The 17,438-nt window shown below is 35.0% G+C and overlaps 2 protein-coding genes across 2 annotated transcripts; both read right to left on the reverse strand.

The window, feature by feature from the left end:
* Window positions 1-1,805: 1,805 nt before the first annotated feature.
* LOC128992813 (uncharacterized) lies at window positions 1,806-5,552 on the reverse strand. The gene has a single exon (XM_054416554.1). The coding sequence runs from the start codon at window positions 5,550-5,552 to the stop codon at window positions 1,806-1,808; it is 3,747 nt and encodes a 1,248-aa protein (XP_054272529.1).
* A 7,260-nt stretch (window positions 5,553-12,812) lies between these two features.
* On the reverse strand, window positions 12,813-16,673 carry LOC128992814 (uncharacterized protein K02A2.6-like). The gene has a single exon (XM_054416555.1). The coding sequence runs from the start codon at window positions 16,671-16,673 to the stop codon at window positions 12,813-12,815; it is 3,861 nt and encodes a 1,286-aa protein (XP_054272530.1).
* Between the last annotated feature and the right edge of the window lie 765 nt (window positions 16,674-17,438).

Below are 17,438 nucleotides of genomic sequence, written 5' to 3' on the forward strand. Positions count from 1 at the left end.
TTAAAAGAATTAATAAATACTAGTGTACATGTTGCTCGAATTCGAGCAATTGCAAATATTACAGAAGATATTTCAAAACGAATAACAGTCATATTTACAACGAATTTAAAAGAGTCAACTCAAAGATTACCGGTGTGTAACTCAGACTATGTTTATCTTCGTTATTGATAAACCTAAAGCATTCGGGCCGGTTTTCTCCTTCTCAAAATGCCTCGCTGTACAGGCAACACAGGTCATTTATAGAGGGCCAATTGAGAACGAAAAGTCGTTTTGGGGTAGTGTTAGGGGGCATTTGTAACCTAATAGTTGAGATTGTCCAGGGTCAGGTGCTGACTGTGATGAGTTAAGCCTAGGTTCTGGCGCACACCGCTGGGATCGCCACGGTAGTTACAGCGTACGCGCTACGTAAACTACAGCGGTGTGCGCCCGAACTTATGGTAACCATGGTAACCGCAGCACGGCTGACAATCTATATTTAATTCTTTTTGTCTATGCTAATACTCGCCACTGTTCTGTGAGCTGCGGTCGTTATCACGATTACGCCTCCTGTCTATATGTGTTGTTGTCGTCACGTCGGAGGCATATAAAAGAAAAAAAAACAACAAATAAACAAATGATAGCTACACAAAACAACGATAAATGTTACAATCGTACTAACACGATCCGTCATAGCTACACAAAACAACGATAAATAAATACACAAATTTAAGATACTGTACAACCATACTAACAAAATCCGTCTTGGAGGTTATGTTTACACAAACTCAAATAGTAAATAAATGTACTCGATGGGTTTCATTGAATTGAAAAATAAATAACAGCAATTAAATTAAACAGCTGACCAAAATGTAAACAATTATGTTCTTCATAAGGATAACATGGGAACTTTCAAAGCCACTGGGGCAGAGCCCAAGGGACTTTTTCAAAAATGTAAGGCCAGTTTGCAAATCTACGCGACACGTTCTTTCCAATGAGATGTCAATGGATAAAATCGGTTAAGAAATGGCGGAGGAGTTCAACCGACAAAGTTTCATGTAGCGTATTAATTATATAGATTTTCGTAATGAGCGACATTTCCTACCTGTAGGCTAAACGAAACGTGATACGTATTGTAGAATTTCGGTAGCGTGTGGAGTGGACTGTATATTTTATAAGTTAAGCGGAGTTTTCATTCTTCAAATTAGAACACTGAGATACAATTAACAAATACTTTTAATATTAACAAATAAACTTTCAATGATTTTACAGAACTTTAAAGAGAGATTACAAAAGAGAGAGAGAGATCTTCATCTTGATGTGTTTGTTTTCAACTAACAAATTACTAATAAATTATTTCATTGTTAAATCACATATGTTGTTTTAAACATTAAACCAAATTAAAAACCAATGCCATCTGTATTTATTTTTAGTTGATAGAAAGCATTATTATAACAAAGTTAATTATACTGAATATTACTGAACATACCCCCGCCCGTGAACCACTTAGTGGGGTTCACCTAATAATCAAGTATTGAGAAGAAAAAAAATGTATTTAGAAATGAACATATTATTTACAATAAACTCTTGGTTAACAGTCTTAACTTCTTTTATTACTCATTGATTGGGAGGGGTGAGACTTTAGTTATAGATCTGGAGAGTGTTCCTGTTGAAGTTTTTAATCTTACAACTCGTACAAGACCATCTTGCCCTGGGGAGGTTGAAATGATACGTCCCATTTTCCATGAAAGGGGAGGTTGGTTTGGTTCATGCAATAGGACAATATCTCCAATTTTGATGTTAGGTTGAGGACTTCTCCATTTCCCTCGTTATTGCAACGTGTAGAGGTATTCCTTTTGCCATATTTTCCAAAAACTTTGGGTTAATGCTTGAACAAACTTCCACCTTGACAATCTGTTTGTTGAGACATCTTTCCAGTCAGGTTCGGGAAGAGATAAAAGAGGTCCTCCAATCAGAAAATGACCAGGAGTTAAGCAATCAATTTCGCTGGGGTCAGATGAAAGTGGGGTTATGGGCCGTGAATTTAGAATTGCTTCGATGCGAGTTGTTAGTGTGATGAACTCTTCAAGAGTAAGAATCTGTTCGCCTATGACTCTCCGAAGATGGTGTTTGACACTGCGGACAGTTCTCTCCCAAAGGCCACCTTGGTGTGGAGCTGCGGGGGGTAAGAAATGAAATGTAATGTTGTTTTCCATTGCAAACTTACTAAGAGCTTCTTGAGTTTCTTTCTGGACGAAGAAATTCTTAACAATCTTTTGAACTTCATTAGCGGCACCTACATAATTTGTTCCGCAGTCCGAGTAGATGTTGCTACACAACCCTCGTCGAGAGACAAATCTCGTCAATGCTGCTAGGTAAGCTTCGGAACTGAGATCTGTAACAACCTCTAAATGTACAGCCTTGACAGAAAAACAAATGAAGATACAAACGTATACTTTGATTGGACAGGACTTCCTTAATTTGCAAGGTTTAACTGAGAATGGGCCTAAAAAGTCCGTCCCGCAGTTGTTGAACACTCTTGAGGGTAGGACTCGTTGTGGAGGAAGATCTCCCATTTTCTGAGTTGTTGTCTTAGGATTGCATTTGACGCATCGGATGCACTTGTAAACTCTTCTTCGAATAATACTTCGAGCAGATAGGATCCAAAACTTCTGAGATAAAACGGCTTGTAAAAACTGAGGTCCAGCATGCAAGTGTTTCAAATGGTAATGATCAACGATGAGATTGGTGACATGGTTAGTTTTGGGCAATACAATAGGATGCTTTGCAGCGTAGGATACTTGAGAGTGCTTAAGGCGGCCTCCAACACGAATCAATCCATTTTCGTCTAAGAAGGGGGAGAGAGACGCGAGACGAGAGGAACAAGGTTTTCCATCTTTCAATCTAGAAATATCTTCAGAAAAGACAGTTTGCTGAATCATTTTACAGATAGTGATTGTTGCTTTATCAAGCTCTTCAAGCTTTAAAAGCCCTGATTCTTTAACCTGGTTTGTAAGGTTATTTTTGAAGCGTAGAACGTAAGCAATGACTCGCTGGAGGGTTGACCAAGATGAAAACCTGTTGAATAAGTCTGGTTTTTTAGTTGTAACCATTATTGGTAAAGGTTCGACCTTACGTTCTGGCAATTGTTCGTCTTGGAGAGGGGTGAAGCGAGGAATAGGCCATGATTCCTGATCCAGAGATAACCAATTGGGACCGTTCCACCATAAACTGTTGTCTTTCATAGAAATGGGAAGGGTTCCTCTACTGGCAATGTCAGCTGGATTACAATGAGTTGAGACATGTTTCCATATGTAAGGAGGAGTAAGTTCTTGAATTTCTGAGACTCGATTTGCAACATAAACTTTTAAGCGGTAGGGTACAGTTTTTATCCATGACAAGACTACAGATGAATCACACCAAGCATGTAATTCGTTGACAAGATAATCTTGAGAGAGTAGAGAGTTGCAATAGTTCAGGAGTTTGGACAAAAGATGGGCACCACACAATTCTAGTCTAGGGATGGAGATCTTCTTAAGAGGAGCTACTCGAGCTTTGGCAATTAACAGATGTACGTTGATTTCTCCGGAAGAACTTACACATCGCAAGTAGACACAAGCTCCGTAACCTGTTTCAGACCCATCACAAAATCCATGTAAACTGATATGAACAGCATCAGCTACGGAAACATATCGAGGTAAGCTAAGTTCACTTAAGAAAGGGAGTTGTTGGAGGAACTTAGACCATTTTTCAGTTAGATCCGGAGGTACAGGCGCATCCCATGATAAACCTAGTGCCCATAAAACTTGTATCAACGCTTTTACCCAAAGAGTGACTGGAGTCAACCAACCGTTTGGATCAAATATTCTGCTAACTGTTCCAAGTATACCTCGTTTAGTGGGAGGCGTGTCTGGGATATTCAACTGATAAGAGAAAGTGTCTGAGTTAGGTGACCATTTTATACCTAGTACCTTGAAATAAGGTTGATCTGAGGAGTTGAAATATAGAGGAGTTTCTTTGTAAGAGTCGGGGAGAGTTTCCATGATTTGAGGGCAGTTGCTAGTCCATTTCCTCAGTTCGAAACATCCTTTTAAAAGAAGTTGTTCCACCTCATTTCTTAGTACCAAAGCTTGTTCTATGCTGTTGGCACCTAATATTAAATCATCTACATATACTTGTTTCTTTAAAGCCTCAGCTGCCAGAGGGAAGTTTGCGCCTTCATCAGTGATAAGTTGGTGAAGTGTCCTTAGTGCCAAGTAGGGTGAGCAGTTGAATCCAAACACAACTGTAGTTAAACGGTAAACTGAAAGGGGGTCGTCTTTGTCATCTCTCCAATACAACATTTGATAGTTTCTATCATCTGGGTGGATCATTATTTGACGAAACATTTGTTTGATGTCACATGAGAAGACAATAGGGGAAAGTCTAAACTTTAACAGAATATCATTAAGATCATTATGTAGTTTTGGCCCGGTATGTAGAATATCGTTAAGGCTGACACCTGAGGAGCTGCGTGCGCTTGCATCGTATACTACACGAAGCTTGGTGGTTGAGGAATCTACTTTGACAATAGCATGGTGAGGTAAGTAAAATTGTTTATTATCACTATTTGGAGGAGGGTTAACAGGTTCCATGTGACTAGATGACAATAAATCATGTATGGCTTTATTATACTCTGCTTTAACTTCAGGCTGACTTTCTAATTTTCTTTCAAGTGATAGGAATCTATTGCGAGCGCAAAATGATGAGTCACCAAGAGGGGGATGATTTTCTTTTATGGGTAGCCTAACAAAGTAGCGTCCATTTGAATCCCTAGAGACCGTGTTTAGAAAGTGATTTTCACAAATTTCTTGTTCAGATGTTACATGATGTTTGATGGGAGGTTCCTCTAGAGTCCAAAATTTCTGCAGAGAATTGTGCAAATCAATATCTTGAGTACTTAATAAAGAAACATTACCCTTGCATTGAGGGGCTGTTTTTTGAGGGGCTACAGCAGGAAGAGTTGGGGCAGATCCTATGATAAGATATCCAAATACAGAATTCATGGCAGCAGGAAGATCCTTGTTAATGATGATGCGTTCACCAGTGATTACTTTAGCGAATAGATCAGCACCTATGAGCACATCTATCTTACTAGGCAAATGAAAAGTTGGATCAGCCAGGACCAAATGTTTGAAGTATTCTTTAACATTAACTGGAACTTCTGAGTGTGGGAGGTTTGAGGTTATTCTGTCTAGAATAAGGACTGGGTTGTTATCAGCAATCATTTCTCCGCTAAGAGACGATATGTTAACTTTTGACACACCTTTAGATTTAACTTCTACTGATGATAGGCCATCTATCTTGGAATTACTGGAAAATGTCCGTTTAAGCATAAGCAGGTTAGCAATATTTTCTGTTACGCAGCTTACCATAGATGCGGAGTCAATAACGGCTCGGGCTACAACTGTGTTACCGTTATTAGCTTTCAAGTGTACCAATGCAGTGGCTAGCAATATAGTGGTATTAGGGTTTGAGGAGACAGCTACAAAGGGAGGTTCAGGGTGATCATAAGTTTTATTCATTTCCTTGGGCATCGGAGCATTATCTTTAGGCTTTTGATTACCGGTAAGCTTATCATTAGGCCTATTATTAGTTGTATGTAAGAGGGAGTGATGTTTCAGTTTACAGTGAAAACATGTTTTATTTGACTTACAGTCTTTGACAGAATGAGCGGTACCTAAGCAGTTCAAACAAAGGTGGTTTTTCCTCACAAAATTGTATCTTTCCTGTACGGACAAATCTTTAAACTCTGAACATTGGTAAATGTTGTGATCACTTTTACTACAAAATGTGCATGTGGCGTTTGAGTCTCTAAAAGCTAGTAAAGTAGTGCGGTTCGGTGTAGACTTATGTAGGCCTATCTGATAGGAGTGAGGGCTGGACCTCTTACTATTTTGAGTGAAACCTACATTGCTATTGCTTGAAGTAGTTCTAGGGAACTGAGAGTTAGAGAGGTTAGCAGCTTCTAAGTAAGCACATTCATTTTCTAAAAATGTTATTACTTCACCTACGGTTGGAAGGTCTTGAGAATTTAGACGTAAGCTTTCAAACTTTTTGCGAATGTCTGCGTGTAATTTCCTTAGTAACATGGCTGAGAGCAAGATATTATCCTTGGCTATGTCATGATTGAGTGCAATGAGTGCTTGGGCATTTTCATTATACTGAGAAATGAACGAGCGAATGTTCTTGAGGGAGGAGTCAATTAGGTTAGGTAAGTCTATTATGTTGTTGAGGTGTATACTTATGATTTTCCTACTGTTTTGATACCGTTTTTGAAGAAGATCCCATGCTACATCATAGTTTTCAGCTGTGATTGGTAAATTCTTTATAAGATTGAAAGGTTCTCCCTGTAGAGTAGAAAGCAGATATTGAAATCGCTCAACTTTGGATATGTTTTCATTATCATGAACAGATACTTGAAACAGGCTAACATAAGATAACCATTGTTCCGGTGAACCATTGAAAGTTTTGAGAGATAGAGGAGGGAGTTTTAGAGAGTGGCTATCTTGGTTTGAGGAAGAGCTACTAGGCCTATGGGGTAGGCTACTTGATGGAGTATTTGTTATTGAGTCAGTGTTTAGAACAGGCCTATGACTTGTAGGATCTTGAGAAAGGTGTTTCTTCGTGAGAGTTTGAATTCCTACACATAAGTCAGATATAGTATCTTGTAATTGAAAGAGTGTATCTTCTTCATAATCATCGGGAAGCGTGTCACTATTGAATAGTTTCTCAAGGGAGGTTTCAAATTCTGAGTATTTTCTAAGTGTTTCTGACTCTAAAAGTTTCAACTTATTTATTTGTTCTTGGGACAATTCAGGTAATAAATCTAAAGCTTGGATGTTAGTTTGGATTTTGGCTAAACGATTTGCAATTGAGTTTAATTGCCTAGAGAGAGTGACGAATTTCATTTTTGTTGTACAACAAAACAATTATTCTGAGTATTCAGAGAGAGAGAGATTAGAGATTGTCATTATTGTCTGCAATACGAGACACAGATAACAGATGGCATTGTTACATTAGCGCTATTAGTGGTTGCTATGAGCATTACAAAATACCAAATTGTACAGTTTGATACAAATTGAAATGTCAATTGATAAATTACAACAAAAACAATATGCATAAAATAGAGGAATCAAAGTCCTTTAGATATTGACCTTTTAGATCTACAGTAGTCTTGATAGTCTTCTTACTTCTTACTGATGAGAAAGGAGTGAGTAGTTCATTTTTAAGGTTGCAAGTTGGAGTTTGAGTAGAACTAATTGTGACTTATAGTTACCAAAAGAGCTGAGTTTCAGATGATCTGCGGCCGAAGGACCATGTAGAATTTCGGTAGCGTGTGGAGTGGACTGTATATTTTATAAGTTAAGCGGAGTTTTCATTCTTCAAATTAGAACACTGAGATACAATTAACAAATACTTTTAATATTAACAAATAAACTTTCAATGATTTTACAGAACTTTAAAGAGAGATTACAAAAGAGAGAGAGAGATCTTCATCTTGATGTGTTTGTTTTCAACTAACAAATTACTAATAAATTATTTCATTGTTAAATCACATATGTTGTTTTAAACATTAAACCAAATTAAAAACCAATGCCATCTGTATTTATTTTTAGTTGATAGAAAGCATTATTATAACAAAGTTAATTATACTGAATATTACTGAACACGTATATCTATATAATTAATACGCGAACACGAAGTTTGTCGGTTGAACTCCTCCGTCATTTCTTAACCGATTTTATCCATTGACGTATCATTGGAAAGAGCGTGTCGCGTAGATTTGCAAACTGGCCTTGAACTGGATTTGAAAAAGTCCCTTGGGCTCTACCCCAGTGGCTTTGAAGGTTCCCATGTTATCCTTATGAAGATCATAATTGTTTAAATTTTGATCAGCTGTATAATTTAATTGCTGTCAATATTTAAACTGCATTTCAAAGAAAAGCGTCCTACAAAAATTAAATCTTTGAAAAATAAATCATTGAAAGAACCCATTTGCAAATTATTGAAACATTAAAAGTCATAGAACGCCCACTAGTAGAAGAAATAGAGATAGTATTTTTTTAAAGAATTAACTATCGTCATTAGCCTGTATAATGAAGAACACCTACAAGATTCAGATTCCTACAAACTATGAACCAGGATGTTAGCCGAAGTGCTACAAATTTTATTAGGAAACATGGACTTAACTTTGTAATCATTGCAGAGGAAAGCCCTCTAAAGCCAAATAAATCTGGTACGTCAATGACATTAATCTATGTTTTCATAAAAGTCAACTAATTTTAATAATAGCCTATGAAAATATCCAAGAGCCCCTTACCAACATTTTACTGAAGGCTTTTAATTATTATTCATATGCTAAGGGAAACAAAAATCATCTGAACAACAGAAGGTCTTTAACTTTGCATTTCTCAGGTAAACATAATTAACGTTATTGCAACTAAACAAAAAATACACCAATTGAACAAATAAAATTGTGACAGACAATTTGATGAAAAATAAGTACGACAACGAATTTAACACAAACAAAAAACTAACATTTGGATTATGAGTTAAAATTCTGGTGACGCAATAACAACGATAAATATACAGAAAACCTAAACAAATTGAAGACTGGTACACAATCATCACATGTTAGATTTTCAGCGTGGGATGAATATAGATAAGTTCATATTTTATTTGGATTGTGGTCGAGTTTTGACCACTGGACGACATCAATTCTTATATTAAAGTACTTAACTCATTAAGGTACTTCAATAATACCTAAATGATAAATACCTTCTATTTAACTCAAATAAAACAATCTGGTATTAGGTATAGATGTATTTACTCAAAAACCTATTTCTATGATAATTTAGTCACGAAATCCAAATGTTTAGACCTATCTATAGATTATATCCGCTTGTTTGGATCATACAAGTCTAGATAGTATTTTTAAAATTTTAAATATGGTATTTTTTTATTAAACCCATTATGCACTACAGACATTTTGCGTACAATTTACTTTGCTAACATACACTCTCATATTTGTTACGGAATAAAGATTTATGAGGGAACAAGTAATTGTAACTATAATCAAATTTTATATTTACAAATGAATGCTACAAGATGAAACCTTAACCTGGATTAATACTGTTTACATTTTTTCCGAAAATAGGAGATGAAAAATAGTGGAAAAAAAGGCACTACGACTTATTTGCGTTGTGCACCACGAATATTATGTAGAAAAAATTTCGAAATTTCGTACATACAGCTTAAGAAGTTAAGACTAAATATTTTTCATAGTTTAGAAATTTTAAAACGTGAACTAATACTGTATTTCCTTAATATTGTTGTTGGAAGACGGCAATTGCTAAAATACTGTGCGCGTAAACTAATTCATTCACCTCATGGTGGTCATCTAAGTCGATTATTGGACAAACTAAAAGTCTTACGAAAAAATGTTTGGAACAAAAATTGAAGAACATCTTATTATCTATACTTTTCTCGCTGAAAGTTTTCATCTGACCAAAAAATAAAAAAAATCCTCGCTCACTTACTTTTTCATGTTTACATTGAACAACCTTTTCATATTTTCCATTATTAAACATTAATCATCTGCACGAACTAAATTGTATTTATATAGTATTAAACATCAGTTTACGCAGAATTTAAATATATAAATTTCATCTTCTCACTATTTGTATTACAATTTAGACGAACGTGCAAAGCGACAGGGAACGCACCACTTCGAATAATCTCGCCAACATCGGAAACTCTCTTCCAGCATGTGTGTGTGTAATGGGTGCCTGTGTGTGCGTACGTTATCGCTTCCTGCACAGACTGTACCCATTGTCACTTGGAGTTATGAAACTTGGTGTTATGAACCCTTGGAGTTTTGAAACTTGGACTTGTGGTCCTTGCAAATCTGTACGTTTGGAGTTATGAAATTTTGTATTTTAATTTACTTGGTTTTATTTTAACTTGGACTTATGAATCTTGGAGTTATGAACGCTTGGAGTTATGAAACTTGGTCTTATGATATTTTGGTTTTAATTTACTTGGACATAATTTTACTTGGAGTTATGAAATGTTGTATTTAAAAGTACTTGGAGTTATGAAAACTTGGAGTTATGAACCTCACCCAATTAAAATAGGCTCAAAAATAAGCACAAAAATTAATTTTAAATTTACATAACATTAACATGGGCCTTATGGGTTGCCATGCTGGTGACGAAATAACAACGAAATATAAACATAAAATAAAAAAATTCCAACCACATGTTTTATTTACAGCGTAGGGGAAAAATAAAAAAGTCTGTACATTACATATTTTTGGTCGAGTTTTCGACCACTGGAGACCTCTAGTCTTATACAGGGTGGAACGAAGATAGTGTTAGAATTTTTATGTGATAAACTAATTAGTATTGGTGACAAAATGGCACTAATTTAGATTTCCATACCCTTACAGGTAGGGTATGGCAGACGTTTTCTTTCTACAATCGGATGCACAATTTTATAGGTTTATTTTATAAATAATATAGGTTTTATTTATAGGTTTTTGTTTATAAATAAACAATTAACATATTGTTTATTATTTATTTGTTATTTTACAGAGCAGTATGGTAGTCATATTATATTGCGTAATGTAGAAAAAAACTGATAACTTGGTTGTTTGTCCTCCAATTTTAACAAACAAGGTCTCATTTGATTTTGATTTAAATTTCAATGATTTTTATTTTAAGAACGATTTTCTTAATATTTACGGTTTTCATGAAATTTGGAGCTAAAGACTTTAAATGACCGCCATATTGAAACTGATTGAGATATTGCGTCGAAACGTTGTAAGCTCTTTTTACCTAATAAATACACATTTATACCACTTTTGAAATTTGTATCTTGAAAAATGCCTAAAATATAACATAATTGTTTTAAATCACAAACAGACCGAAAAACTGAAATCTAGGCAGTTACACAAATATCCATAGTTTCCAATTTATAATATTAGTAAGATAACTATTTATTTATATTTATATTTTTTTCTACGCCAGAGGCATTTCACGAGAGAGTCACTATTAGGCTACATTTAAAATGTTGTAAAAATCCCTATCGTAATCTTTTAACATAGGTTAAAATAGTACTATCACAACACTCTTCAAGCTGGCGCTCATCAAAGTAACTGATTTACACTAACGCAGTATTTGCATTGTTGCGGTGGACGAGTCTACCACACGCAGTAGCTTCGCGACAGCATAGCATTGTTGTGAACTATTGGTAAACCATATAAAGTCAATGCCAAAGGTCATTTACCGTACTCCAGCTGTGTTTACCGACCTTTAAAGATGTAATATTAATACTGTTTTACACTTAGAAGACAATTAATTAATACCCAATAATGTACTATGTCGTGTGGTGAAATTCACAATATGATGGAAAGAGATCGTCCGCAAATAAACACTACAAAATAGTTACAAAACAAAATCACAACGCTTGATTTAGAGTTTATTGACTTTTTATCAAGTATTTATTTAAATCTGTTCTATACTAGAACAATAAGTAAACTTCATAACAATTTAACATGAGTTAATTACACTCCAACGAGCACGCTAACATAAAAAAATTTAAAAAATTGAACTAGTAACCAATAAATATAAATAAGTATAAATCAATTTTGACAAATAGGGTTTTTGGCCTCTGGGGACACCAAAATGAAAAAGTAAGTCAGTCCTGGTTCTAGGTCTTTCCTATGGCTTATGAATATCAGTACTTATACTTAGATGAAGTTTTTATTTTTGTGATGATTATTTCTTCATTGTTAAAAATAAAGGCAATACATAAATTGTTAACAGTATTACAGTCCTAGTGTATCTATATGGAAATTTGTGGAGGCTAGTATATTGTGTCCTAAGTCAAATATTTTTATAGAAGGTAAATATACTGACCTTGATTTGTGGGTTTTCATCATGGCAAAGTAAAACACTTTTTACATTATTTTGAAACTCTAACCAAAAATTATTTAACCACAATACACAGCTGTATCGAACAAATGGTTGAAAGGTGTAAACTAACTCAATATAAAACACTGGAATGAACACTGAAGGTCGATCAGGCAGAAATAGAAGTGTGCTTCCATGCTGCAGTTGTTTACTTCCAACTGTGTACAATTTGAGAATTTTCTACAAGTGGTCTCAAAAGTTGGGGAGGTTTTAAAATAGATTAGACAAACTATTGTGTAATCTATTTTAAATACAGTAATAACAAGTCTATTCACTTGGTTACTATAGAATTACACTAAATGATATTCAAAATATAAAAGAACCATTTTATTGAATTCTTAAACACATCAACCTAAGCAGAATATTTACTAACAAACTTAATCTATCTATATATTAATAGGCAAGCATGTTTCTTTAAAACCTTTTTTCTCAGCTTGTGTGCATCGTGGGGTAAATCTGCGCATACCATTAGAAAGCAATTTTCCTGTAGGTGTGCAGAATCCCTTTATAAATTTAAATAGGCTCAAAGATAAGCACAAAAAATGAGTTTAAAAATTTGAAAAAATTAACATGGATCTTATGCGTTGCCATGCTGGTGACGAAATAACAACGAAATATAAACAGAAAATCAAAACAAATGGAAGAAACTCCAATCACATGTTTTATTTACAGTGTGAAGTGAAAATAAAGAAGTGAGTACATTACATATTTTTGGTCGAGTTTCGACCACTGGACGACCTCTCGTATTAATAAATCAGCTGATGTATTAACTACTTATACATTTAACTACCGTATCTAACACTTTTCCCCTCTTTCTTTTTACACGGATTCAACAGCTCCCATTCTTTGTCTCATCTGGTCCGCATGTTTCCTTTTTATAACACCTCCACAAAGTACATCATATGAGTACAGTCCATTTTTATTTTTCACCATTCCAGCTGACCAACCATTCCCATGTTCATTCTTAATCCACACATCTTCTCCCTCTTCAAAAGTTCGAACTTTTTTGTTGTCCCTCCCTTGTTCTTTCCAAAGCTTCATCTCCATCTTTTTCCTAAGATTAGGTTTCATATTGTCAAAAATTGTTGGTAGTCTACGACCGAGAAACAATTCTGCAGGAGCCCTACCAGTTGTTTTCTGAGGCGAGTTTCTGTAGCTAAAAAGAACATTTTGAAGAGCTAGCATTCCATCTCCAACATCCTGCTTTGTTGTGTAGAACCGTCTTTTCAAAGTACGAATTAGTCTTTCCACAAGTCCATTACTTTTAGGATGGTAGGGAGTTGTTTTTATGTGGTTGATAGAATTTTTCTCAAAAAATGTTTCCATTTCCTTTGATACAAATTGAGGTCCATTGTCTGTCACAATTTCACTTGGTATTCCATATCGACTAAACCAAGATCTCAGTCGTTGAATGATTGTTGAAGAGTTTGTTGTCTTGAGACAGTCCACTTCTGCCCACTTTGACAAAGCATCAATACCTACCAACCACATAGATCCGTTGACTGGCCCTGCCAGATCAATGTGTACCCTTTCCCAAACTCTATCAGGTACATTCCAAGGATATAATGGTACTTCTTCCACATTATCTCGATTCTCTTGACAAGATGTGCACCTCTTGATATAAACTTTGATATCTTTATCCATGTTGGGCCACCATACATAGTGTCGTGCTACAGACCTCATTGATACAATACCAGGATGTCCTGTGTGCAATATCTTCAGAACATCAGTTCTCATGCATTCTGGAACTACAATTCTTCCAAACCACAATAATATGTCATCTTCAACACTCAATTCATCTTTCCTCTGTTTGTATGACTTCAACATTTCAGGAACAACAGGGGGCCATGTATTTCTCAATACAAAGTTTTTTGCCATTTTAATTGCTTTATCTGTAAATGAATTTTGTTTCAAGAGGTCATAAGACATGATAGAGTTAACCTTATCAACATTCAAAAAGCCAACGTTAGCCTCCTCAGGTTGATCTTCTTCAATCGGAAGTCTTGATAGAACATCAGCACACACATTATCTTCTCCTTTTCTGTACTCTATGTCATAGTTGTATTGATTCAACTGGAGAGCCCACCTCACTAAACGGCTATTTACAACTTTTGGAAGATCTCGCATATTTCCAAATATCCGTTGAAGAGGTTTGTGGTCGGTTACTAAAGTAAACTTCCGACCATATACATATTGATGAAATTTCCTGAGTCCAAACATAATAGCTAGCGCTTCTCTGTCGATATTTGAATATTGTTTTTCAGCGGGCAATAGTGTACGACTGGCAAAAGCAATTGGTCTTTCTAGTCCATCTACATATCTGTGCATTAGTACACTTCCCAATCCATTTTCTGATGCATCACAGACCATTACCAATGGTCTCATTTCTTCGTATGGCACTACTGTGTCTTTACTTGATAGAATTTCTTTTACTCTTTTAAATGTCCCCTCTTCTTGTTCGGACCATTTCCATTGTGATTTAGTCCCAGTCAGCTTATGGAGATCACTGCAAATGGCATGAAGTCCCGGAATAAATCGTTCATAGTAGTTAATAGAACCTAAAAATGATCGGAGTTCCTTGACATTAGTAGGTGACCGTGCTTCTCGAATGGCTTTTATTTTTTCTTCAGTAGGATGTATTCCATTCCGGTCGATTGTATGTCCCAAGTAAGTCACCGACTCTTCAAAAAATTTGCATTTACTAGACTTTGCTTTTATACCAGCTTCTTTCATTCGTTTCAAAACTTCTCTCAAATTTCGTAAATGCTCGTTCTTATTCCTTCCAGTTATTATAATATCGTCCAGAAGAACTCCAACCTGTGGTATCCCAGCTAAGAGTCTTTCCATATATCTTTGGAAAATACCTGGACTAGATGATATCCCAAAAGGTAAACGTTTGTATTTATAGTAACCACTATGCGTTGCTATTACTAAATACTTTTGGTGTTCTTCTGCAACCTCCATTTGTAGGTATGCATCTCGTAGGTCTATCTTGGAAAACTCTTGTCCGCCTGCAACTTTGTTTGTTAGTTCCTCAAATGTCGGAATAATTGCATTTTCTGGGACCAAATTTTGATTCAAAGTGACTCGGAAATCTCCACAAATTCTTATTGAACCATCATTCTTCTCTACATTAACTGTTGGGGTAGCCCAGGGAATAGGTGTAGCAGCAGGATCTACCTCTTCAATGATATCCTCATTTACAAGTCTTGTAAGTTCATTCTCAATTCGTTTTTTCAAGGGAAACGGAACCCTGCGTGCTGAAAAATGTTGAGGGTTTGCATCTTCTCGAACGTGAATTTGTGCTTTATAACCCTTGATTTTCCCATGCCCTTCAGAGAACACATCTTCAAATTCTTTTAGTACTTCCTTAACCCTCACATCATCCATCTTATATTGATTATGATTCTGCTTACATTTTACTTTACTAATAGTAACATCAGGAGGGAGGTTCATATTAAAGGCTAATATCCATGGTAAACCAAACAGCGGTTTCTCATTTCCATTTACTACTGCTACTTTTAATCTACGTTTTTCATCACCTACTGTAACATTGACATAACATTCACCAAGTATATCTAAAATATTGTTTCCATATGCCACGTATTTTGAATTAGTCTTATCAAGTCTTGGTGAACCAATTTTCTCCCAAAGAGGCTTACCTATCATTGAGGCCCAAGCTCCAGAGTCAAATTCCATGTTTGTAGCTACCTTATTTAACTTTAAATGAATACGTGCTTTACAAATATGTCTTCTTTCCTTTTTAACATCGTTTATCCTCATGTCATGTGAGTCCGATTCAGATTCTTCATCTTCTGACTTTTCATGCAAATTATTCACTCGTTTTTGCCGACATACCTTTGCAAAATGTCCTATTTTTTTACAATTCAAACACTTTTGTTGATAGGCTGGACATTTACCAAATTCATGCTTTGTTCCACATCTACTACATGGATGATTTGTCTTTTCATTGTATTTCACTTCTCTTTTAACCTCCTTATTGTTTCTTCTTACTTGTGATACTTTCAACTCTTTATCATTATTCTTGAATATCTCATGACGAGCTCTTTCCATTGAAGTGGCCAGTTCAAAAACATCTTCAGATGTTAACTTGTCACCGTTTTCTTTTACCCCATCAGGCCATCGTTGTCTAATTTCTACTTCAAACTCTGGAAAACTTATACCTCCAGCAAATCTGTCTCTTATTCTTTCATCAAACTTGTTCTCATACTTACAAAAATCTGCTAAATTTTTCAAACGTATTACAAATTCTGAAAGACTTTCACTATTTTCTCTGATACTTTTTTCAAATTCCATTCTAGCTGAAAATATAGTTTTACTAGCTTTGTATACTGACCTGAAACCATTAACTAGTTCTGCCCACGTAGCCTGATGTACTTTTAAAGGCAGCAGAAAGTTTGAAACTTTTCTTAATGGTGCAGGACCCACATAGGCAAGCAAAAGATCCCTTCGAGCATCCTCTGCTCTCTGAGAATCTTCTCCCAATCCTTTTACCTTGCATAACAATAGAAAATGTGCTTCATAATCATCCCACCTACTAGACTCATCATAGCTTTGACATTTGAACTTCTCTATCTTTGATTGCAATGCATCTTCTTTAGTTTCATACTCATCTTCTTCATTGAAATAACTATTTCTTCTTTTGGTTCGTTTACTCATCGTCGCCAATATAGAATTACACTAAATGATATTCAAAATATAAAAGAACCATTTTATTGAATTCTTAAACACATCAACCTAAGCAGAATATTTACTAACAAACTTAATATTAATAAATCAGCTGATGTATTAATTACTTATACATTTAACTATCTAACAGTTACCAACTAGTTTATAGCTGCAAGCAACTATTTTCATGCACAATTACCAATAAAGTAAAATTAATTTTATTACATTTGAAATATATGTAAATCAAACATACAAACCATCAATTAACTAAACAAGATTTGAAACACACCATCTACTGACTCTACATTTACAACATTTTTCTAATCTTCAAGAAGAAAGAACTGGATACAATTTATTGGATATATTTTTTTATATATTGGAATGAATAGTGAATACTTTAAAATAAAAACATCATCAGACGATTTGTTTTTGTGATGTGTCTGGCTGGCGAAAGGCCTCATAAAATTAAAAATTCATGAAATATTGGTTATGTTTTTATTTTAAATTGTACAATATTTTTTTTGGTGACCTCTTTGTGATCATAAAATACTTTTATTTTCCATTCAGCATCCTTAGAAACTTATAAATTTGAAAATATAATATTAAGAGGGTATACAGTAAACATGTTCAAACAAGTAATAATGATAAAGTTATATAAGTCATTAAGGAAACATTTAAGTAAGTAATTTTTATGAATTGTTATTTTGTAAATTCAGTTCATCAGGGGCAAAAAATGCTCTGCGCATGGATATGTCA

The sequence above is a fragment of the Macrosteles quadrilineatus genome, unplaced genomic scaffold (assembly GCF_028750875.1).
Source record: "Macrosteles quadrilineatus isolate MER2022 unplaced genomic scaffold, UCM_ALF_1.0 Scaffold_4__1_contigs__length_99947679, whole genome shotgun sequence".
Classification (NCBI taxonomy): Eukaryota; Metazoa; Arthropoda; class Insecta; order Hemiptera; family Cicadellidae; genus Macrosteles; species Macrosteles quadrilineatus.